The following is an 18,829-nucleotide window of genomic DNA, read 5'->3' as shown; positions in this document are numbered from 1 at the left end:
TTACTCAAACTCCTCTAATGTTAACGTCTTAGATAAACTCCAGGCATTATTTGAATGTCACCAATTTTTCCAGGAATGTCTTTTTTCTGTTCCCAGATTCAATCCAGGATCCCATGTTGTGTTTAGTAAAATAATTATTAATTTTTAAAATTTAGTTATAATAATTTTTTACTGCTTTCTATGTTCCTAAAGATGGTTTGAACCTAGAGAAGGTTCTCTAGTAATTAACTATAGAATAAACTCTGAAAGTATGGTCTTTAATTTAAAAAAATTTAGCGAGGTGCAATGGCTCACGCCTGTAATCCCAGTGCTTTGGGAGGCCGAGTTGGGGTGGGATTGCTTGAGGCCAGGCGTTTGAGACCAGCCTGGGCAACATGGTGAAATCCCACCTCTACCAAAAATGCAAAAATTAGCTGGGTGTGATGGTGCATGCCTGTAGTCCCAACTACTCAGGAGGCTGAGGCGGGAGGATCACCTGAGCCCTGGGAGGTTGAGGCTTCAATAAGCCGTGATTGCACCACTGCACTCCAGCCTAGATGACAGAGTGAGACTGTGTCTCCGATAAATAAGTAAATAAATAAATAATTGTAAAACAGCAAATATTTTTCAGCACCAAAATGCAAAACAGTATATGAATATGTTCTTATTCTAGGGCGACTGCGGACCTCAGGATGATGATACTGGTGAGAATATTAATAGTAATGACAACAACAGCTGCAGCAAATTGGCATTAATTGAGCGCCTACTGTATGCCAGGTCCAATGCTGAATTTTTTGTATGCCTCTTACCCTGCCCCATAGTTCAGTATTGGATTATTTCCAAATTGCACGTGGGGAAACAAATCAAGACTTGGAGGGGGTGAGAAGCCTTTGGCCAAGGTCACAACCCAAGGGATGGCCGTAGCCAGGACTTGAACTGAGGGGCAGGGATGGACGTGGGTGATCCTGGAGGCCCTAAGAGGACCCAGCATGTGGCTCTGTACACAGTTGGAGCTCAATAAGTGCATGATGGTTAAGTGACTGGTGCCAAGTCCTGGACAATTCTTACAGCCTGATGTTCGACCTGCCTCTCCCCAGAGTCCTGCCTCTGCCCCCTGGAGATGAATGTGGCCCAGGAATTCCAGCTCCGACGACGGCGGCTGGGGAGACAAGGAAGTTCCTGGAGCAAGTGGAGCAGCCCCGTGTGCGTTCCCCCTGGTAAGATCACTCCGGGCACAGGAACAGGGGCAAGTGTTAGAAATAAGGCAGCAGCTGGAGGTGGTGGTGCACCCCTGTAGTTCCAGCTGCTCAGAAGGCTGAGGCGGGAGGATCACTTGAGGTCAGTGATTTGAGACCAGCCCGGGCAACATAGTGAGACCCCATCTCTAAAAAATAAAATAGAATGGGGCCGGCCGGGTGTGGTGGCCCACGCCTGTAATCCCAGCACTTTGGGAGGCAGAGGCGGGTGGATCACGAGGTCAGGAGTTCAAGACCAGCCTGGCCAAGATGGTGAAACTCCATCTCTACTAAAAACTACAAAAAAAATTAGCTGGGCGTGGTGGCAGGCGCCTGTAATCCCTACTAGTAGCTGTAATCAGCTACTCGGGAGGCTGAGGCAAGAGAATCGCTTGAACCCAGGCAGCAGAGGTTGCCGTGAGCCGAGATCGCGCCACTGCACTCCAGCCTGGGCGACAGAGTAAGACTCCGTCTCAAAAAAATAAAATAAAATAAAATAAAATAAAAATAAAAATAAAAATAAAATGGGGCCAGGCGTGGTGGCTGATGCCCATAATCCCAGCACTTTGGGAGGCTGAGGCGGGCAGATCACTTGAGGTCAGGAGTTCGAGACCAGCCTGGCCAACATGGTGAAACCTCTTCTCTACTAAAAATACAAAAATTAGCTGGGCGTGATGGCAGGAGCCTGTAATCCCAACTACTTGGGAGGCTGAGGCAGGAGAATCGCTTGAACTCGGGAGGTGGAGGTTGCAGGGATCCAAGATCACACCACTGCACTCCAGCCTGGGCGACAGGACCAGACTCTGTCTCAAAAAGTTAAAAAAAAAAAAAAAAGTAATAATAAAATAAAATGGGAAAAGAAATAAGGCAGCAGGTATCAGAAACAAGGTGGTGAGTGTTAGAAATAAAGCAGAGGGAGAAATGGGTGCTCAAACCCTGACAATGTGGCATCTGGTCTTGCTGCACCCACTTTAGGGTTTCTTGCTGCTGTTTTTTGTTTGTTTGTTTGTTGTTTTTTGTTTGTTTTTTTTTTGAGATGGAGTCTTGCTCTGTCACCCAGGCTGGAGTGCAGTGGCGCCATCTCAGCTCACTGCAAGCTCCGCCTCCCAGGTTCACGCCATTCTCCTGCCTCAGCCTCCCAAGTAGCTGGGACTACAGGTGCCTGCAACCATGCCTGGCTAATTTTTTGTATTTTTTAGTAGAGAAGGGGTTTCACCGTGTTCGCCAGGATGGTCTCAATCTCCTGACCTCGTGATCCGCCCTCCTCAGCCTCCCAAAGTGCTGGGATTACAGGCGTGAGCCACTGCGCCTGGCTTACTGCTATTTTTTGTTTTGTTTTGTTTTGTTTTGAGACAGTATCTTGCTCTGTCACCCTGGCTGGAGTGCAGTGGTGCGATCTTGGCTCACTGCAACCTCCGCCTCACGGGTTCAAGCGATTCTCCTGCCTCAGCCATCCGAGTAGCTGGGATTTACAGGCATGCACCACCACACCCAGCTAATTTTGTATTTTTAGTAGAGATGGGGTTTCACCATGTTTGCCTGGCTGGTCTCGAACTCCTGGCGTCAAGTGATCCTCCCACCACGGTCTCCCAAAGTGCTGGAATTCCAGGCATGAGCCACTGCGCTCAGCCCACTACAGGGCTTTATCAAGTGAGAATCATCAGGCTGAACCTCACAGTGTCTCAAGGACAATGTCACCTGCAGGTGGCAGGGTGTACTAAACGGCTGCTGCCCTGAGCCTGGGCAACAGGGAAATGAGTGAGAGGGTTTCAAACCATGCAGAAAGGCCTGGCGCTGTGGCTTATGCCTGTAATCCCAGCACTTTGGGATGCCGAGGCCAGAGGATTGTTTGAGGCCAGGAGTTTGAGAGAAGCCTGGGAATCAAAACGAGACCCTGTCTCTAGTCTATAAAACAACAGCAACAACAACAAAACCATGCAGAGAAATACATTTGCATTCAAAAAGAAACTTAGAGGCCAGGCGTGGTGGCTCACGCCTATAATTCCAGCAGTTTGGGAGGCCGAGGTAAGCGGATCACAAGGTCAGGAGTTCGAGAACAGCCTGACCAACATGGTGAAACCCCGTCTCTACTAAAAACACAAAAATTAGCCGGGCATGGTGGTGCATGCCTGTAATCCCAGCTACCTGGGAGGCTGAGGCAGGAGAATCGCTTGAACCCAGAAGGCAGAGGTTGCAGTGAGCCGAGATCGCACCAATGCACTCCAGCCTGGGCAATAGAGTGAGACTTCATCTCAAAAAACAAACGAACAAACAAACAAACAAAAAACCTTAGGCAACATGAGATTACAGGTGGCAGTTATCCCTGGGGATGCAAATTGTGTTAATTTTTCTTCCTTCAGTTTTTTCTCTTTTCTGCAATTTGGGGCAGCAAGTGATTTTCACTTTGTAAATGTGGAGAATCCATCATTTACAAAGAAAACATCCATCAGTCTTTCTCTCCTTCCAATTCGTCTGGTTGGTTTGGTTCTGATTGCAGAAAACCCCCCACAGCCTCAGGTGAGATTCTCGGTGGAGCAGCTGGGCCGAGATGGGAGGAGGCGGCTGACCCTGAAAGAGCAGGTAACGGGGCTGTCACAGGGCTGTGGGGTGGCCTGGGATGGGGAGCAGGAGGCAAAGGGCTGGAGAGGGATGAGCAAGTGGTAGATGGAAGGAGACGAGATGTAGAGGTGGCAGGAAGTGGGCAAACTGTGGGTTTAACTCCGAAGGTAATAGGGAGCCATGGAGTGTGCGTGAGCAGGGGAGGCACATGACTGGACTCAGATGTTCACAGGCTTTCCCTGGCTCCTGTGTGAGAAACAGTGTGTGGGGGAATTGCACAGAAGCCAGAAGGCCAGGAAAGAGATAATGGTGACTGCATTTGCCGGGGTAGCAGATTATTGCTTTAAGTCCCAAAACAACCCATTAAGTGCAGTCTGATTGGCCCCATTTTACAGACAGGGAAACTGAGGCATAGAGGGAGTATCTCTGTTGAGACAAAACTGACAAATACTTCACTCACTGACTTTACCATAGTCATCTTAGTCAGGTCCCTAATGAGCTGTTACTATAAGGCTGTAGCAAAAATCCTTTAATTCCTATGTTCCTCTAACTCAAATTCTTTTTCTTTTTTTTTTGAGATGGAGTCTTGCTCTGTCACCCAGGCTGGAGTGCAGTGGCGCCATCTCGGCTCACCACAAGCTCCGCCTCCCGGGTTCACGCCATTCTCCTGCCTCAGCCTCCCGAGTAGCTGGGACTACAGGCACCCACTACCACGCCGGGCTAATTTTTTGTATTTTTAGTAGAGACGGGGTTTCACCATGTTAGCCAGGATGGTCTCGATCTCCTGACCTCATGATCCACCCATCTCAGCCTCCCAAAGTGCTGGGATTACAGGCGTGAGTCACCGCACCCGGCCTCTCAAATTCCTTTTCTAAGGAAAAATTTTCTGCTTGAGGTAACTGGGTTAAAAGATGGAAACATTCTTGTTTTCCTGAATGTCAGTGGGTTTTGTCAATTTCCCACCTCCCCCAAGCTAGATGTGTGCTGGAGATGAATGCCTGTCTCACAGCAGCTTTGCCAGCATTGAGGTTTATTATTTTTTAAATTTTTGATGCATGTTATTGGCTGTGGCCTTTGTCCAAGTCTGTCTTCATAGGCTGTGCCCTGCTGTCTGCCTATGGGATAATGAGTGTGATCAGGTCCCCACAAGCTGTCTTTCATACTCCTGACAGCCAACCCAGCTGGAGCTTCCAGAAGGCTGTCAAGGGCTGGCGCCTGGCACAGAGGTCACCTACCGACTGCAGCTCCACATGCTGTCCTGCCCGTGTAAGGCCAAGGCCACCAGGACCCTGCACCTGGGGAAGATGCCCTATCTCTCGGGTGCTGCCTACAACGTGGCTGTCATCTCCTCGAACCAATTTGGTCCTGGCCTGAACCAGACGTGGCACATTCCTGCCGACACCCACACAGGTGCCTCCTCTGGGTGGGGAGGGCGGTATGAGGGCCCCTCAGAGCTGAGCACCTACTCTGAGCCTCAGCTAGACCAGGGTGAGAGGAGTGAGGCAGAAAATTTTAAAGGAGTGCCTAATTTAGGGGTGTATCAAAAATTCAGTAATCAGCCAGGCACGGTGGCTCACACCTGTAATCCCAGCACTTTGGGAGGCCAAGGCAGGTGAATCACCTGAGGTCAGCAGTTTGAGACCAGTCTGGCCAACGTGGTGAAATCCAGTCTCTACTAAAAATACAAAAATTAGCTGAGTGTGGTGGCTGTAGTCCCAGCTACTTGGGAGGCTGAGGCAGAAGAATCGCTTGGACCCAGGAGCCAGAGGTTGCAGTGAGCCGAAATTGTACCATTGCACTCCAGCCTGGGCAACAAAGAGCGAGACTGTGTCAAAAAAAAAAAAAAAAAAAAAAAAAAAAATTCAATAATCAAGATCCATAATGCAGTTTTTTGTTGTTGTTGGTCTGTTTGTTTGTTTGTTTAAGAGACAGAGTTTTGCTATGTTGCCCAGGCTGGACTTGAACTTCTGGACTCAAGCAATCTTTCTCCCTCAGCCTCCCAAATAGCTGGGAATATAGGCATGTGCCATCATACCTGGCTATTATGTAATATTAAACAACAACAACAACAACAAAAACTAGCTGAGCCACTGCACTCCACCCTGGGTGATAGAGCTACACTCTGTTTCAAAAAAGAAAAAAGAAAGAAAGAAAGAAAGAAAAAAGGCTAGAGTTGACCCTGTGTTTATTTAAGATCTAATTTCTTTTTTTCTCGTGACAGATGGCATGATCTCAGCTCACTGCAACCTCCGCCTCCCAGATTCAAGAGATTCTCCTGCTTCAGCCTCCCAAGTAGCTGGGATTACAGGCATCTGCCACCATACCCGGCTAATTTTGTATTTTTAGTAGAGACGGGGTTTCACCATGTTGGCCAGGCTGGTCTCGAACTCCTGACCTCAAGTGATCCACCTGCCTTGGCCTCCCAAAGTGTTGGGATTATAGGCGTGAGCCACTGTGCCCAGCCTAATTTTTGTATTTTTAGTAGAGATGGAGTTTCACTATGTTGCCCAGGTTGGTCTCAAACTCCTGCCCTCAGGTGATCCACCCGCCTCAGCCTCTCAAAGTGCTGGGGTTACAGGTGTGAGCCACTGTGGCCGACCTACATTTTTATTATTTTTGAGCTAGGTTCTCAGTCTGTTGGCAGACTGGAGTGCAATCATGGCTCACTGCAGCCTTGAACTCCCAGACTCAAGTGATCCTTCCACCTCAGCCTCTGGAGTAGCTGGGACTACAGACATGCACCACCACACCTGGTTATTTTTTTATTTTTATTTTTTGTAGAGACAGGGGTCTCCCTATGTTGCCCAGGCTGGTCTCGAACTCCTGGGCTCAAGCGATCCACCCGTCTCCACCTCCCAAAGTGCTAGGATTACAGGCGTGAGCCACCATACCCAGCCTGGTCCCATATCATAGTGAAATGGTGCCTGTAAAGCTCTCAGCATTGGCTTGGCACATGCATTCGGTACTCAATAAATGGCAGTTGCTATCCCCAGAATTGCAAGCAGTATCCATCTCTCTGACATTCATGCAGATGCCCTGGAGGGAGGGTGTGGGAGAGATTTGCCCAGGGACTGAGTGGGTGTGTGCTCGTGCTTCTGAGTTTGGCATGAGACCACCAGTGGGGCCGGTCACGCCGGGGAGGCCTGGTCTTGCATCACACTCTCTGCCTAGGCGAGGCAAGTGGTGGGCAGCCAGGTATCTGCCACAGCCGGAGACGCCTACAAGGCTGGAAGTGGGTGTAATGGCAGTACAGGAAGCCCTCATGGTGACTATCCTGGTGAGGAGACAGCAGTTAGGCTGGAGGAGGACTCAGCTCATTCAAACACCATCTGCTGACTGGGTGCGGTGGATTACGCCTGTAATCCCAGCACTTTGGGAGGCCAAGGCAGGTGGATCACTGGAGGTCAGGAGTTCGAGACCAGCCTGGGCAACATGGTGAAACCCCATCTCCACCAAAAAATAATAATAATAAATTAGCCAGACATTGTGGCGCGCGCCTGTAGTCCCAGCTACTCAGGAGGCTGAGGCAGGAGAATTGCTTGAACCCGGGAGGCTGAGATTGCAGGGAGCCGTGATCATGCCACTGCACTCCAGCCTGGGTGACAGAGCAAGAATCCGTCTCCAAAGAAAAAACAAAAAAACAAACGCCATCTGCTACCCACTTTGTGCCTGGCCCCCAGGCAGCCTCCAGTGCAGGGAAACAGCCAAACACAGACATCCCTGGCCCTGTAGGGTCAGGGGTATAGATGAGAGGGTGGGAGAGAGGCTGCAGGAGCCAGAGAAGGGGGCTGGGGAGAGAGACAGCAACTGTCTCGATGGGTCTCTCTCCTCTCCTTCCAGAACCAGTGGCTCTGAATATCAGCGTCGGAACCAACGGGACCACCATGTATTGGCCAGCCCGCCCTCAGAGCACGACGTATTGCATTGAATGGCAGCCCGTGGGCCAGGACGGGGGCCTTGCCACCTGCAACCTGACTGCGCCGCAAGACCCGGATCCGGCTGGAATGGGTAATGGCCTGGAATGGCCTGCCTCTACCCCTCCTCTGTGCCCTCCCTTTTAGGTCCTGGTGGGTTCAAACCTGCAGGGAAGGCACATAGTGGGTGTCTAAGGCCCAGAGAGGTGTTGCTGCTTACTCAATGTCATACAGAGGTAGGGACAGGGTGAGGTTCAGAGCCTTTCACCCATATGGGTCTGGAACCTCTTGCTGGCATCCTGAGCTCAGTTCCAGGCAGATCGCACACCTACAGGTAATGAATCTCAGATCCTAAGGTGTTTGTTAAATATTCAACCGCACCAGGGAAGGTGGCAGTTCGCGAGATGCTGGTGGCAAATTAATGAGGAGTCTTTAGGGAAAGGGGGGCTGTGAGGCTCAGGTGCCCTCTCACTCTTCCGCTTCCTACTCTGGGCCTTGCCAGAGCCCCAGAAAGCCTCAGCCTCAGCCTGTTCCTTGAGGAATACACAGCCTGAGGACACAGAACTGGACACGGAACCCCTGACCCCATTGTCCAGGGAAGGTGGCTAACACCTGTAATACCAGCACTTTGGGAGGCCGAGGCAGGTGGATCAACTGAGGTCAGGAGTTCGAGACCAGCCTGGCCAACATGGAGAAACTCTGTCTCTACTAAAAATATAAAAATTAGCCAGGCATGGTGGTGGGCACCTGTAAATCCCAGCTACTCAGGAAGCTGAGGCAGGAGAATCACTTGAACCCGGGAGGCGGAGATTGCAGTGAGTCAAGATTGCACTATTGCACTCCAGCCTGGGTGACACAGCGAGACTCCATCTCAAAAAAAAAAAAGCCCTGGTTCCATGGAGTAAGGGCTGGGTTAGAGAGGGATGGGGATGGGGTTGGGGGCGTTGCATAGGGAAGAGATCTTGGAGGAGGGGTTATTGGTGCAAGGGCTTTGAAGCATGAGTAGGAGTTTTCTGGGGGTTCCTGGCAGATGGCACAGCCAGTGCAAAGGTGCAGAGGTGGGAACACAATCTACTGAATGGCCTGGCCTTTGCTTATCCTTCTAGCAACATACAGCTGGAGTCGAGAGTCTGGGGCAATGGGGCAGGAAAAGTGTTACTACATTACCATCTTCGCCTCTGCGCACCCCAAGAAGCTCACCTTGTGGTCTACAGTCCTGTCCACCTACCACTTTGGGGGCAATGGTAAGTGATCCAAACCTGCAGGTTTACATTATCTTTTCTTTTTAAATAATTTTTAAAAATACAGGCTGGGCACGGTGACTCACGCATGTAATCCCAGCGTTTTGGGAGGCCAAGGTGGGTGGATCACCTGAGGTCAGGAGTTTGAAACCAGCCTGGCCAACATGGCGAAACCCTGTCTCTACCAAAAATACAAAAATTAGCTGGGTGTGGTGGCGGGTGCCTGTAATCCCAGATACTTGGGAGCCTGAGGCAGGAGAATCACTTGAACCCTGGAGGCGGAGTTTGCAGTGAGTCGAGATCGTGCCACTGTACTCCAGCCTGGGTGACAGAGCAAGACTCTGTCTCAAAAAAAAAAAAAAAAAAAAAAAAAAGGACAGTGCTGTTAAGGCAGACAGAATGCTCACCCCTGTAATCCCAGCACTTTGGGAGGCTGAGGCTGGTGGATCACTTGAACCCAGGAGTTCAAGACTAGCCTGGGCAACATAGCAAGACCCTGTCTCTACAGAAAGAAAAAAATTTGCCAGCCATGGTGGCATGTGCCTGTAGTCCCAACTACTCAGGAGGCCGAGGTGGGAAGATCACTTGATCCCAGGAGATCAAGGCTGCAGTGAGCTATGATTGCACCACTGCAATCATACAACCTCCGCCTCCTAGGTTCAAGCCATTCTCCTGCCTCAGCCTCCTGAGTAGCTGGGATTATAGGTGTGCACTACCATGCCTGGATAATTTTTGTATCTTTAGTAGAGACAGGGTTTCAGCATGTTTGCCAGGCTGGTCTCAAACTCCTAAAGTCGTGATCCACCTGCCTTGGCCTCCCAAAGTGCTGGGATTACAGGTGTGAGCCACTACGCCCGGCCAGCATTGTCCATTTTATAGATAAGAAAACTGAGGCCCAGGGAAGGCAAATGACAGTGACTGAGTGGCAGAACCAGAATTAAAACCCAGCCCACCTGACTCTGTGTCCAATGCTACCCCCGTCTCTGGACAGTGGGAGGCTGGGCATTCAGAAAGTGCTCAACCAGCACTCCTTTTTTTTTTTTTTTTTTTCTTGAGACAGAGTCTCTCTCTGTGGCCCAGGCTGGAGTGCAGTGGCATGATCTTGGCTCACTGAAACCTCTGCCTCCCGGGTTCAAGCGATTCTCGTGCCTCAGCCTCCCGAGTAGCTGGGATTACAGGCACCCACCACCACGTCCGGCTAATTTTTGTAGTTTTAGTAGAGACAGGGTTTCCCCATGTTGCTCAGGCTAGTCTCGAACTCCTGACCTTAAGTGATCTGGCCACCTTGGCCTCCCAATATGCTGGGATTGCAGGCATAAGCCATCGTGGCTGGCCTTTTTTTTTTTTTTTTTTAAAGACAGGGTCTTGCTCTGTTGCCCAGGCTGGAGTGCAGTGGTACCATCTCGGCTCACTGCAACCTCTGCCTCCTGGGCTCAAGTGGTTCTCCTGCCTCAGCCTCCTGAGTAGCTGGGATTACAGGTGTCCACCACCATGCCTGGCTAATTTTTGTATTTTTAGTAGAGAAGGGGTTTTGCCATGTTGGCCAGGCTGGTCTCGAACTCCTGGCCTCAAATGACTCACCCACCTCGGCCTCCCAAAGTGCTGGGATTACAGGTGCGAGCCACTGTGCCAGGCCTCGACCAGCACTCTTGGCGTTGACTCTGACAGTGGTACTGGTTGCAGCCTCAGCAGCTGGGACACCACACCACGTCTCGGTGAAGAATCATAGCTTGGACTCTGTGTCTGTGGACTGGGCACCATCCCTGCTGAGCACCTGTCCCGGCGTCCTAAAGGAGTATGTTGTCCGCTGCCGAGATGAAGACAGCAACCAGGTGTCAGGTATGTGAGGCAGTGCAGACCTGGCTCGGGGAGGAAGGGAGGATCCTGGCCTGAGATCTGTCTTGCTGTGTGACCCTGGGCACCTTGCCGTCCTTCTCTGGGCCTTGGCTATCAAACCCTTAAAACAAGAGAATTGGCCAGGCAAGGTGGCTCACCTCCGTAATCCCAGCACTTTGGGAGGCCAAGGCGGGTGGATCAACTGAGGTCAGGAGTTCAAGACCAGCCTGAGCAACTTGGAGAAACCCCGTCTCTCCTAAAAATACAAAATTAGCCGGGCATGGTGGCACATGCCTGTAATCCCAGCTACACGGGAGGCTGAGGCAGGAGATCTCTTGAACCCAGGAGGCGGAGATTGCAGTGAGCCGAGATTATACCACTGCACTCCAGCCTGGGTGACAGAGTGAGACTCTGTCTCAAAAAAACAAAAACAAAAACAAACAAACAAAAAACAAAAACAAGAGAATTAGACTTGAGGGTCTTTTTTTTTTTAATTTTATAGACAGGGACTCACTCTGTGCCCAGGCTGGAGTGGAGTGCAGTGGTGCCATCATAGCTCACTGCAGCCTCAACCTCCTGGGCTCAAGCGATCCTCCCACCTCAGCCTCCCTAGTAGCTGGAAACACAGGTGCACACCACCATGCACAGTTAATATTTTATTTTTTGCAGAAATGAGGTCTTGCTATATTGCCCAGGCTGGGATTTTTTTTTTTTTCTTTTTGAGAGGGAGTCTGGCTCTGTCACCCAGGCTGGAGTGCAGTGGCGCCATCTCAGCTCACTGCAACCTCTGCCTCCCGGGTTCAAGCAATTCTGCCTCAGCCTCCCAAGTAGCTGGGATTACAGGCACGCACCACCATGCCTGGCAAATTTTTGTATTTTTAGGAGAGATGGGGTTTCACCATGTTGACCAAGCAGGTCTCGAACTCTTGACCTCAGGTGAATCATCCACCTTGGCCTCCCAAAATGCTGGGATTACAGGTGTGAGCCACCGTGTCTGGCCTCGCCCAGGCTGATTTCAAACTTCTGGCCTCAAACTATCCTCCCACCTTGGTCTTCCAAAGTGCTGGGATTAGTCATGAGCACCCAGCTGAACTTGAGGGTCTTGATCACCCCTTGCAGACCCTGGAGAAGGCTGGGAGGGCACCAGCCAAGTGCTTATGGTGTGTTGGGTTCATCCATGGGAAGCTGCCCCTCACATGTAGCAGCAGCTGAAATCTCATCAAGCAGGGATGACTGTCTCCATTCCATAGATGAGGAAACTGAGGCCTGGAGGGGGGATCTGATGAGGGACAGGAAAGCCCACAAAATGGGGTTTAGCCAGGAGGGTTTTTGGCTTTCCCCAGGAAAGAGTTCAAGCGCACGTTGGTGGTGTTAGACAGAAACTTTTACTGAAGTGGCCGTGTAGAGCAGCAGCAGAAGTCCTGCTCCTTGCAGTGCGGGGACACCCCACAGGCAGGGCAGCTACCTCTCATATTTATACCTGCTTTTAATTATATGCAAATGAAGGGGCGGTTTATGCAGAAATATCTAGGATGAAGGTGGTAACTTCCGTGTTGTGGGATCATTGCCATGGACAGGGGTGGTAATTTCCGGGTGTTCCCATGGTAATGGTAAACTGACATGGCACACTGGTGGGCGTGTCTTACGGAAAGCCCAGGTCCTGCTTTAGCTAGTCCTCAATTTGGTCCTGTGTCCAAGCCCTGCCTCCAGAGTCCAATCCTGCCTCCAACCTCAGATCCACCTGCCCAAAGATCTAACAAGTCAGCCGGGCGTGGTGGCTCACGCCTGTAATCCCAGCACTTTGGGAGGCTGAGGCGGGGGGATCACTTCAGGCCAGGAGTTCAAGACCAGCCTGGCTAACATGGTGAAACCTCATGTGTATTAAAAATACAAAAAATTAGCTGGCTGTGGTGGTGGGCGCCTGTAATCCCAGCTACTCAGGAGGCTGAGGCACAAGAATCACTTGAACCTGGGAGGTGGAGGTTGCAGTGAGCTGAGATCGTGCCACTGCACTCCAGCCTGGGCAACAGAGTGAGACTCTATCTCAAAAAAAAAAAAAAAAAAACTTTTGAGATGAATGGGCACATTAAGAGAAGAGATTTTAGGCTGGGCACGGTGGCTCACGCCTATAATCCCAGCACTTTGGGAGGCCGAGGTGGGCGGATCACGAGGTCAGGAGATTGAGAACATCCTGGCTAACACAGTGAAACCCCGTCTCTACTAAAAATACAAAAAATTAGCCAGGCGTGGTGGCCGGCGCCTGTAGTCTCAGCTACTTGGGAGGCTGAGGCAGGAGAATGGCGTGAACCCAGGATGCAGAGCTTGCAGTGAGCCGAGATGTCGCCACTGCACTCCAGCCTGGGCGAGAGAGCAAGACTCAGTCTCAAAAAAAAAAAAAAAAAAAAAAAGAGACAGAGTAGAGATTTTAGCAAAATGCCTATGAATCTCCGCCCCACCCACAGGCTGTGGTAGCCCAGCCTGGCCTCTGAGGAGTAAAGAGGTCCCAGGACTCAGGGTTGCCTTTCCCACTGCAGAGTATCCCGTGCAGCCCACAGAGACCCAAGTTACCCTCAGTGGCCTGCGGGCTGGTGTAGCCTACACGGTGCAGGTGCGAGCAGACACAGCGTGGCTGATGGGTGTCTGGAGCCAGCCCCAGCGCTTCAGCATCGGTAAGTGGAGGGGGTGGGACCCAGTTATTTACCCAGCATGCATTGCACTGCAATTCCCATAATGATCTTAGCAGTCCTGCTCTCACTCTCACTCCCTCCATGGCTCCCTACTGCCCTCAGGAGAAAGTAGCAGCTCAACCTGCTCCCATTGCCTTCTCTCGCAGCTTCCTCTCACACTCCAGGAGCCTTGCCCATGCAGGCCCTTCCCTCCCTCCTGCCTGGAATGTTTGTTTTCCACAGGGTCCAACTCCTATTCATCCTTCAAAACTCAGCTCAAAAGTTCCCTCCTCCAGCAAGCCTTCTCTGCCTCCTTCTGGCCATGCCCTTGTCTACAACTGTCCCTCCTCCCTGGTCTGACACTGCGGGGTTGGGGGTAGATGTGTCAAGGTATCTAGGGGCTCTTGGGGAGGAGGAAGATGCAGGAATCTGTTCATTGAGCGACAAATAAATGAATGCAAAAATAAGGAGGACACAGGCAAAGCCCGGTGTGGTGGCTTACGCCTGTAATCCCAGCACTTTGGGAGGCTGAGGCTGGAGGATTGCTTGAGCCCAGGAGTTCAAGACCAGCCTGGGCAACATGGTGAGACCTCATCTCTACAAAAAATATTTTTAAAATAGCGGGGTGTGGTGGTGCACACCTGTAGTCTCAGCTGCTCAGGAGGCTGAGGTGGGAGGATGGCTTGAGACCAGGAGTTCAAGGTTGCAGTGAGCCATGACTGCACCATTGCACTCTGACCTGGGTGACAGAGCAAGACCCTGTCTCAAAAAAAAAAAAAAAAAAATTGAAGAAGGAGAAGAAAGAAGAAGAAGAGGAAGAGGAATAGAAGAAGAGGGAGGAGGAGAAGGAGGAGGAGGAAGAGAACAACACAGGCTCTGTTATCTGGGGTGCATGGTTATAAGAGATTCAGAGATCAAATGATCCCTGTTTATGCCGTGGTGTTCTTTCAGTTCCAAGAGAACCAACTGGAACCCAGAGAATAAAAGAGTCAGGGCTGGTGTGGGGCAGGCAGGCCTGGGTCGAGGGGCAGCCATATGTGCCCTATGTGCAGGCTCCTGGAATTACGGGGTCTTTTTTTTCTTTTTGAGACAAATTTTCGCTCTTGTTGCCCAGGCTGGAGTGCAATGATGCGATCTTGGCTCACTGCAACCTCCGCCTCCCGGGTTCAAGCGATTCTTCTGTCTCACCCTCCCAAGTAGCTGGGATTACAGGCGCACACCACCATGCCTGGCTAATTTTTGTGTTTTTAGTAGAGACAAGTTTCATCATATTGGTCAGGCTGGTCTCGAACTCCTGACCTCAGGTGATCAGCCCGCCTTGGCCTCCCAAAGTGCTGGGATAACAGGCATGAGTCACTGTGCCCGGCCTGGAATTACAGAGTCTTGAACACTTCCTGCACGCCAGGCCTTTATTCCTTGACAGCTACCGGGCAGGTGGGTTCTGTGGTCTCCCAGTGAGAAGCCCGTGGCATGTGCACCAGGATCAGCAGCAAGTTCCTGGAGAAACCAGGCCCTCCCAGCTCCTTCCCTGAGGAAGAGGCAGGAGGTAGCCCTCCGCCAACCCACGCTCTCCCACCCCAGAAGTGCAGGTTTCTGATTGGCTCATCTTCTTCGCCTCCCTGGGGAGCTTCCTGAGCATCCTTCTCGTGGGCGTCCTTGGCTACCTTGGCCTGAACAGGTAACTGACACCTCTTACCGTTACCATAGCGATGGTAATGATGCTGGGCAGGGGAGCCCCAAAGTGGAGCTTAGCCCACAGATTGGGTCCTTGGCTTTGCCCAGGAAATAATTCAAGGGCAAGCCAGAGGTAGAAGAAAACAGCTTTATTGAAGCAGCAGTTATAGCTCCGTGACTGCCTCTGCAGAGCAGGGCTTCCCTGTAGGCGAAGAGTAGCCGCTGAGAGCGGTTTTGCAGTCAGATTTATACTTACTTTTAATTGCATGCAGATTAAGGGGGGCAGTTTATACAAAATTTCTTTTTCTTTCTTTCTTTCCTTTTTTTTTTTTTTTTTTTTGAGATGGAGTCTTACTCTGTTACCCAGGCTAGAGTGCAGTGGCACGATCTTGGCTTACTGCAACCTCCCCCTCCCAGGTTCAAGCCATTCTCCTGTCTCAGCCTCCCAAGTAGCTGGGACTACAGGTGCATGCCATCACACCCAGCTATTTCTTTCGTATTTTCAGTAGAGACAGGGTTTCACCATGTTGGCCAGGCTGGTCTTGAACTCCTGACCTCAAGTGATCCTATGCAGAAATTTCTAGGGAAGGGGTCATTCCTATGGAAAGGGGCGGTGACACCGGTGGCATGTCTGATTGAAAGCTGCTTTCAAGCCGGGCACGGTGGCTCACGCCTGTAATCCCAGCACTTTGGGAGGCTGAGGCAGGCAGATCGCTTTAGGCCAGGAGTTGGACACCAACCTGGCCAACATGGCGAAACCTGTCTCTACTAAAAATACAAAAATTAGTCGGGTGTGGTGGCACACGTTTGTAATCTCAGCTACTCAGGAGGCTGAGGCAGGAGAATCAATTGAACCCAGGAGGCAGAGGTTGCAGTGAGCCGAGATTGCACCACTGCACTCCAGCCTGGGCAACAAAGCAAGACTCCGTCTCCAAAAAAAAAAAAAAAAAAAAAACCTCAGCTCCTCTCACTGGCCCCCTTTCCTCCCCAGGGCCGCACGGCACCTGTGTCCGCCGCTGCCCACACCCTGTGCCAGCTCCGCCATTGAGTTCCCTGGAGGGAAGGAGGTAAGGATGCCTTTTCTAATTCTAAGTATTTTTATTGGGTGCACACGCTGGACAAGGGTCACACATTAGCTCATTTTATTCTCCCCCAATCCATTAAGGTAAGGACTCCAAAACCAGTGCTCCAAACCCCTTCCCATTTTAAAGACAGGCAGGCAGAGGTCCATTTCCTGGCACTAGAAACAGAACTCAAAGTGGCTTTATTATAAAGGGCACCTGATGGAAAAATCCCAAGGGAATGGGCTTCAGATATAGCTGAATCCAGCGACTGGGGTCTATCTGGGAGCTGCCCGTTCAGGGTTCTCCCCCAGGCAGGCTGAGCCTTCTCTGATTGGAAGCAGGATGTCCATTTTCTCCGTTAACCGGGGCAAAAGTCTCAGGGCCATCACTGATTGGTCCAGCTTGGGTCACATGCCCTTCCCTGAGCCTATGGCTAGAACCAGAGGGGTAGGGAAGGGTCTGATGGGTGGGCTGGCCAGGGTCACTTGACCATTGCTAGCACTGAGGTGGGGTCACTGCACTGTCAACCACACCATCTGTGAAAAGAGGGAGGGAAATTTCCCAAAGACAGATGGGAGTGCTCTTCCTAAGAGGGGCTGAATGGGAGTCAGTGTGGCAGACTCCATCCTCAAATCGGTCTCAGGATATATGGAGTTTCTCTCTGTCACCCAGCCTGGAGTGCAGTGGCACCATCTCGGCTCACTGCAACCTCTGCCTCCCGGGTTCAAATGATTCTCCTGCCTCAGCCTCCCAAGTAGCTGGGATCACAGGCGTGTGCAACCAAGCTCAGCTAATTTTTGTATTTTTAGTAGAGATGGGGTTTGGCCATGTTCTCCAGGCTGGTCTCAAACTGCTGACCTCAAGTGATCCACCTGCCTCAGCCTTCCAAAGTGCTGGGATGACAGGTGTGAGCCACTGCACCTGTCCAGGTCTCAGGATGTTAGAGAATTTAACCAGCAGTGACCTGGTCCGTTCCATCCTGCTCTGGATGGGAAGTAGAGCTCTGCTTACAGCTGTGGCCCTACCCTCCCTCTGCAGACTTGGCAGTGGATCAACCCAGTGGACTTCCAGGAAGAGGCATCCCTGCAGGAGGCCCTGGTGGTGGAGATGTCCTGGGACAAAGGCGAGAGGACTGAGCCTCTCAAGAAGACAGAGCTACCTGAGGGTGCCTCTGAGCTGGCCCTGGATACAGAGTTGTCCTTGGAGGATGGAGACAGGTGCAAGGCCAAGGTGCTGGGGCCCAATGGGCCAGATGGTCAGGGGTGCAACCCTGCCCGGGAGGTGGGGGGGCTAGACGTCCATCACTCCTGGGATATCAGGGCCTGGAGGCCTGAGGGAGAAACGAGAACATCCACTTTGTCTTACAGACAGGAAGAGCGCCTATCTCAATCACAACGGCTGATTATTAAGCACTTACGGCATACCCAGCCCATTCCATCCACTCACATGATTCCCTACCAAATCCCCACAACCACCCCCTGAAAGGAACCATGACTGTTGTACTTTACAGATGTGATCGCTGAGGCTCAGAGAGGGTGAGTGACTCGCCTGAGGCTACGTAGAACACACAGGAGTCAAATTTGGACCCAAATAACCCAGAGCTCCTCCAGGCTCCAGTGCACCTGCCTCCTCTGTGCCCCGCGCCTGTTGCCACACATCCTGCGGGGGGAACCCTAGATGCTGCCATGCAATGGAAGCTGCTGCACCCTGCTGGGCCTGGCGTCTGTGGGGCAGGAGCAGACCCTGCCATTGACCTGTTCTGGAGTAGAATAGACTGGGAATGGGGGCAAAGGGGGCTCAGATGGATCCCCAGACCCTGGGCTGGGCATTCACCCCCAGGAGCACTGGATGGGGAGTCTGGACTCAAGGGCTCCCTGCAGCATTGCGGGGTCTTGTAGCTTGGAGGATCCGGGCATATAGGGAAGGGGGCTGTAAACATTGTGGGAAAAATGATGGTCCTCCCATCCCACCCCCCACCCCACCCTCACCCCCCTATAAAATGGGGGTGATGATAATGACCTCACACAGCTGTTCAAAATCATCGTAAATGAGCCTCCTCTTGGGTATTTTTTTCCTGTTTGAAGCTTGAATGTCCTGCTCAAAATCTCAAAACACGAGCCTTGGAATTCATTCATTCATTCATTCATTCATTCATTCCACATATGTTTATTAATCTCTTCCTCTAGGTCTCCTCCAGGAGCACCTAATCTGGGGGAGACAGAGCCGGATGAGAGCTTGGAACCCTACTAAATTAGGACTGAGCAGGGGAAGGGACGGCCTAGGGGGAGTGGAGCAGCCGGGCACTCCCGTAACAGGAACCGTGGTTTGTCCCCACGCTCCTTCCTCCTCACGCCCACCAACTCACAGCAGGACCCTTGCTCCCTTACACACCTTGAATCCTCTCTCTTTCTGCCCACACTACCCCACCTCCCTCGCGTTCTGCAGCCGCCTCCCCCTGATCCCCACTGCGGTCTGAGCCGAGGTGTGAAGGGGTTCCTGAAATCCCACCCCAGCCCTGGCGATTAGCGGGTAGTCCAGATTCCCCCCATGGCCACCAGGTGGCAACAGCGGCGCGCGTTTCCCCGGCCGGGCCCGCCCTGCCTCCTCCCACCGCGTTTGCTAAACAGACTTTTCCGGTTTCAGATAGAGGAGGGGAGTTAA

The 18,829-nt window shown here is 51.6% G+C and overlaps 1 protein-coding gene across 3 annotated transcripts in view; it reads left to right on the top strand.

Annotated features, from left to right (window-relative positions):
- The window catches only part of IL12RB1 (interleukin 12 receptor subunit beta 1), a 28,300-nt gene extending 10,002 nt beyond the window's left edge, over nucleotides 1-18,298 (top strand). Inside the window, exons 6-17 of one of the 3 annotated variants that reach the window (XM_054463204.2) lie at nucleotides 653-683; nucleotides 1,077-1,196; nucleotides 3,712-3,794; nucleotides 4,946-5,183; nucleotides 7,614-7,781; nucleotides 8,794-8,931; nucleotides 10,612-10,767; nucleotides 13,299-13,433; nucleotides 15,012-15,108; nucleotides 16,096-16,171; nucleotides 17,207-17,385; nucleotides 17,679-18,298. In XM_054463204.2, coding sequence (XP_054319179.1) covers nucleotides 653-683; nucleotides 1,077-1,196; nucleotides 3,712-3,794; nucleotides 4,946-5,183; nucleotides 7,614-7,781; nucleotides 8,794-8,931; nucleotides 10,612-10,767; nucleotides 13,299-13,433; nucleotides 15,012-15,108; nucleotides 16,096-16,171; nucleotides 17,207-17,385; nucleotides 17,679-17,691 — 1,434 coding nt within the window. In that variant the 3' untranslated portion in view covers nucleotides 17,692-18,298. Of the gene's footprint in view, nucleotides 1-652; nucleotides 684-1,076; nucleotides 1,197-3,711; nucleotides 3,795-4,945; nucleotides 5,184-7,613; nucleotides 7,782-8,793; nucleotides 8,932-10,611; nucleotides 10,768-13,226; nucleotides 13,434-15,011; nucleotides 15,109-16,095; nucleotides 16,172-17,206; nucleotides 17,399-17,678 lie in introns of all 3 variants that reach the window. The other 2 variants (XM_054463203.2, XM_063658618.1) reach the window with 2 other exon arrangements.
- The last annotated feature ends 531 nt before the right edge of the window (nucleotides 18,299-18,829 follow it).

The sequence above is a fragment of the Pongo pygmaeus genome, chromosome 20 (assembly GCF_028885625.2).
Source record: "Pongo pygmaeus isolate AG05252 chromosome 20, NHGRI_mPonPyg2-v2.0_pri, whole genome shotgun sequence".
Taxonomy (NCBI): Eukaryota; Metazoa; Chordata; class Mammalia; order Primates; family Hominidae; genus Pongo; species Pongo pygmaeus.
The sequence above is the reverse complement of the archived record's forward strand: the minus strand, read 5'-3'. Positions and strand labels throughout refer to the sequence as shown.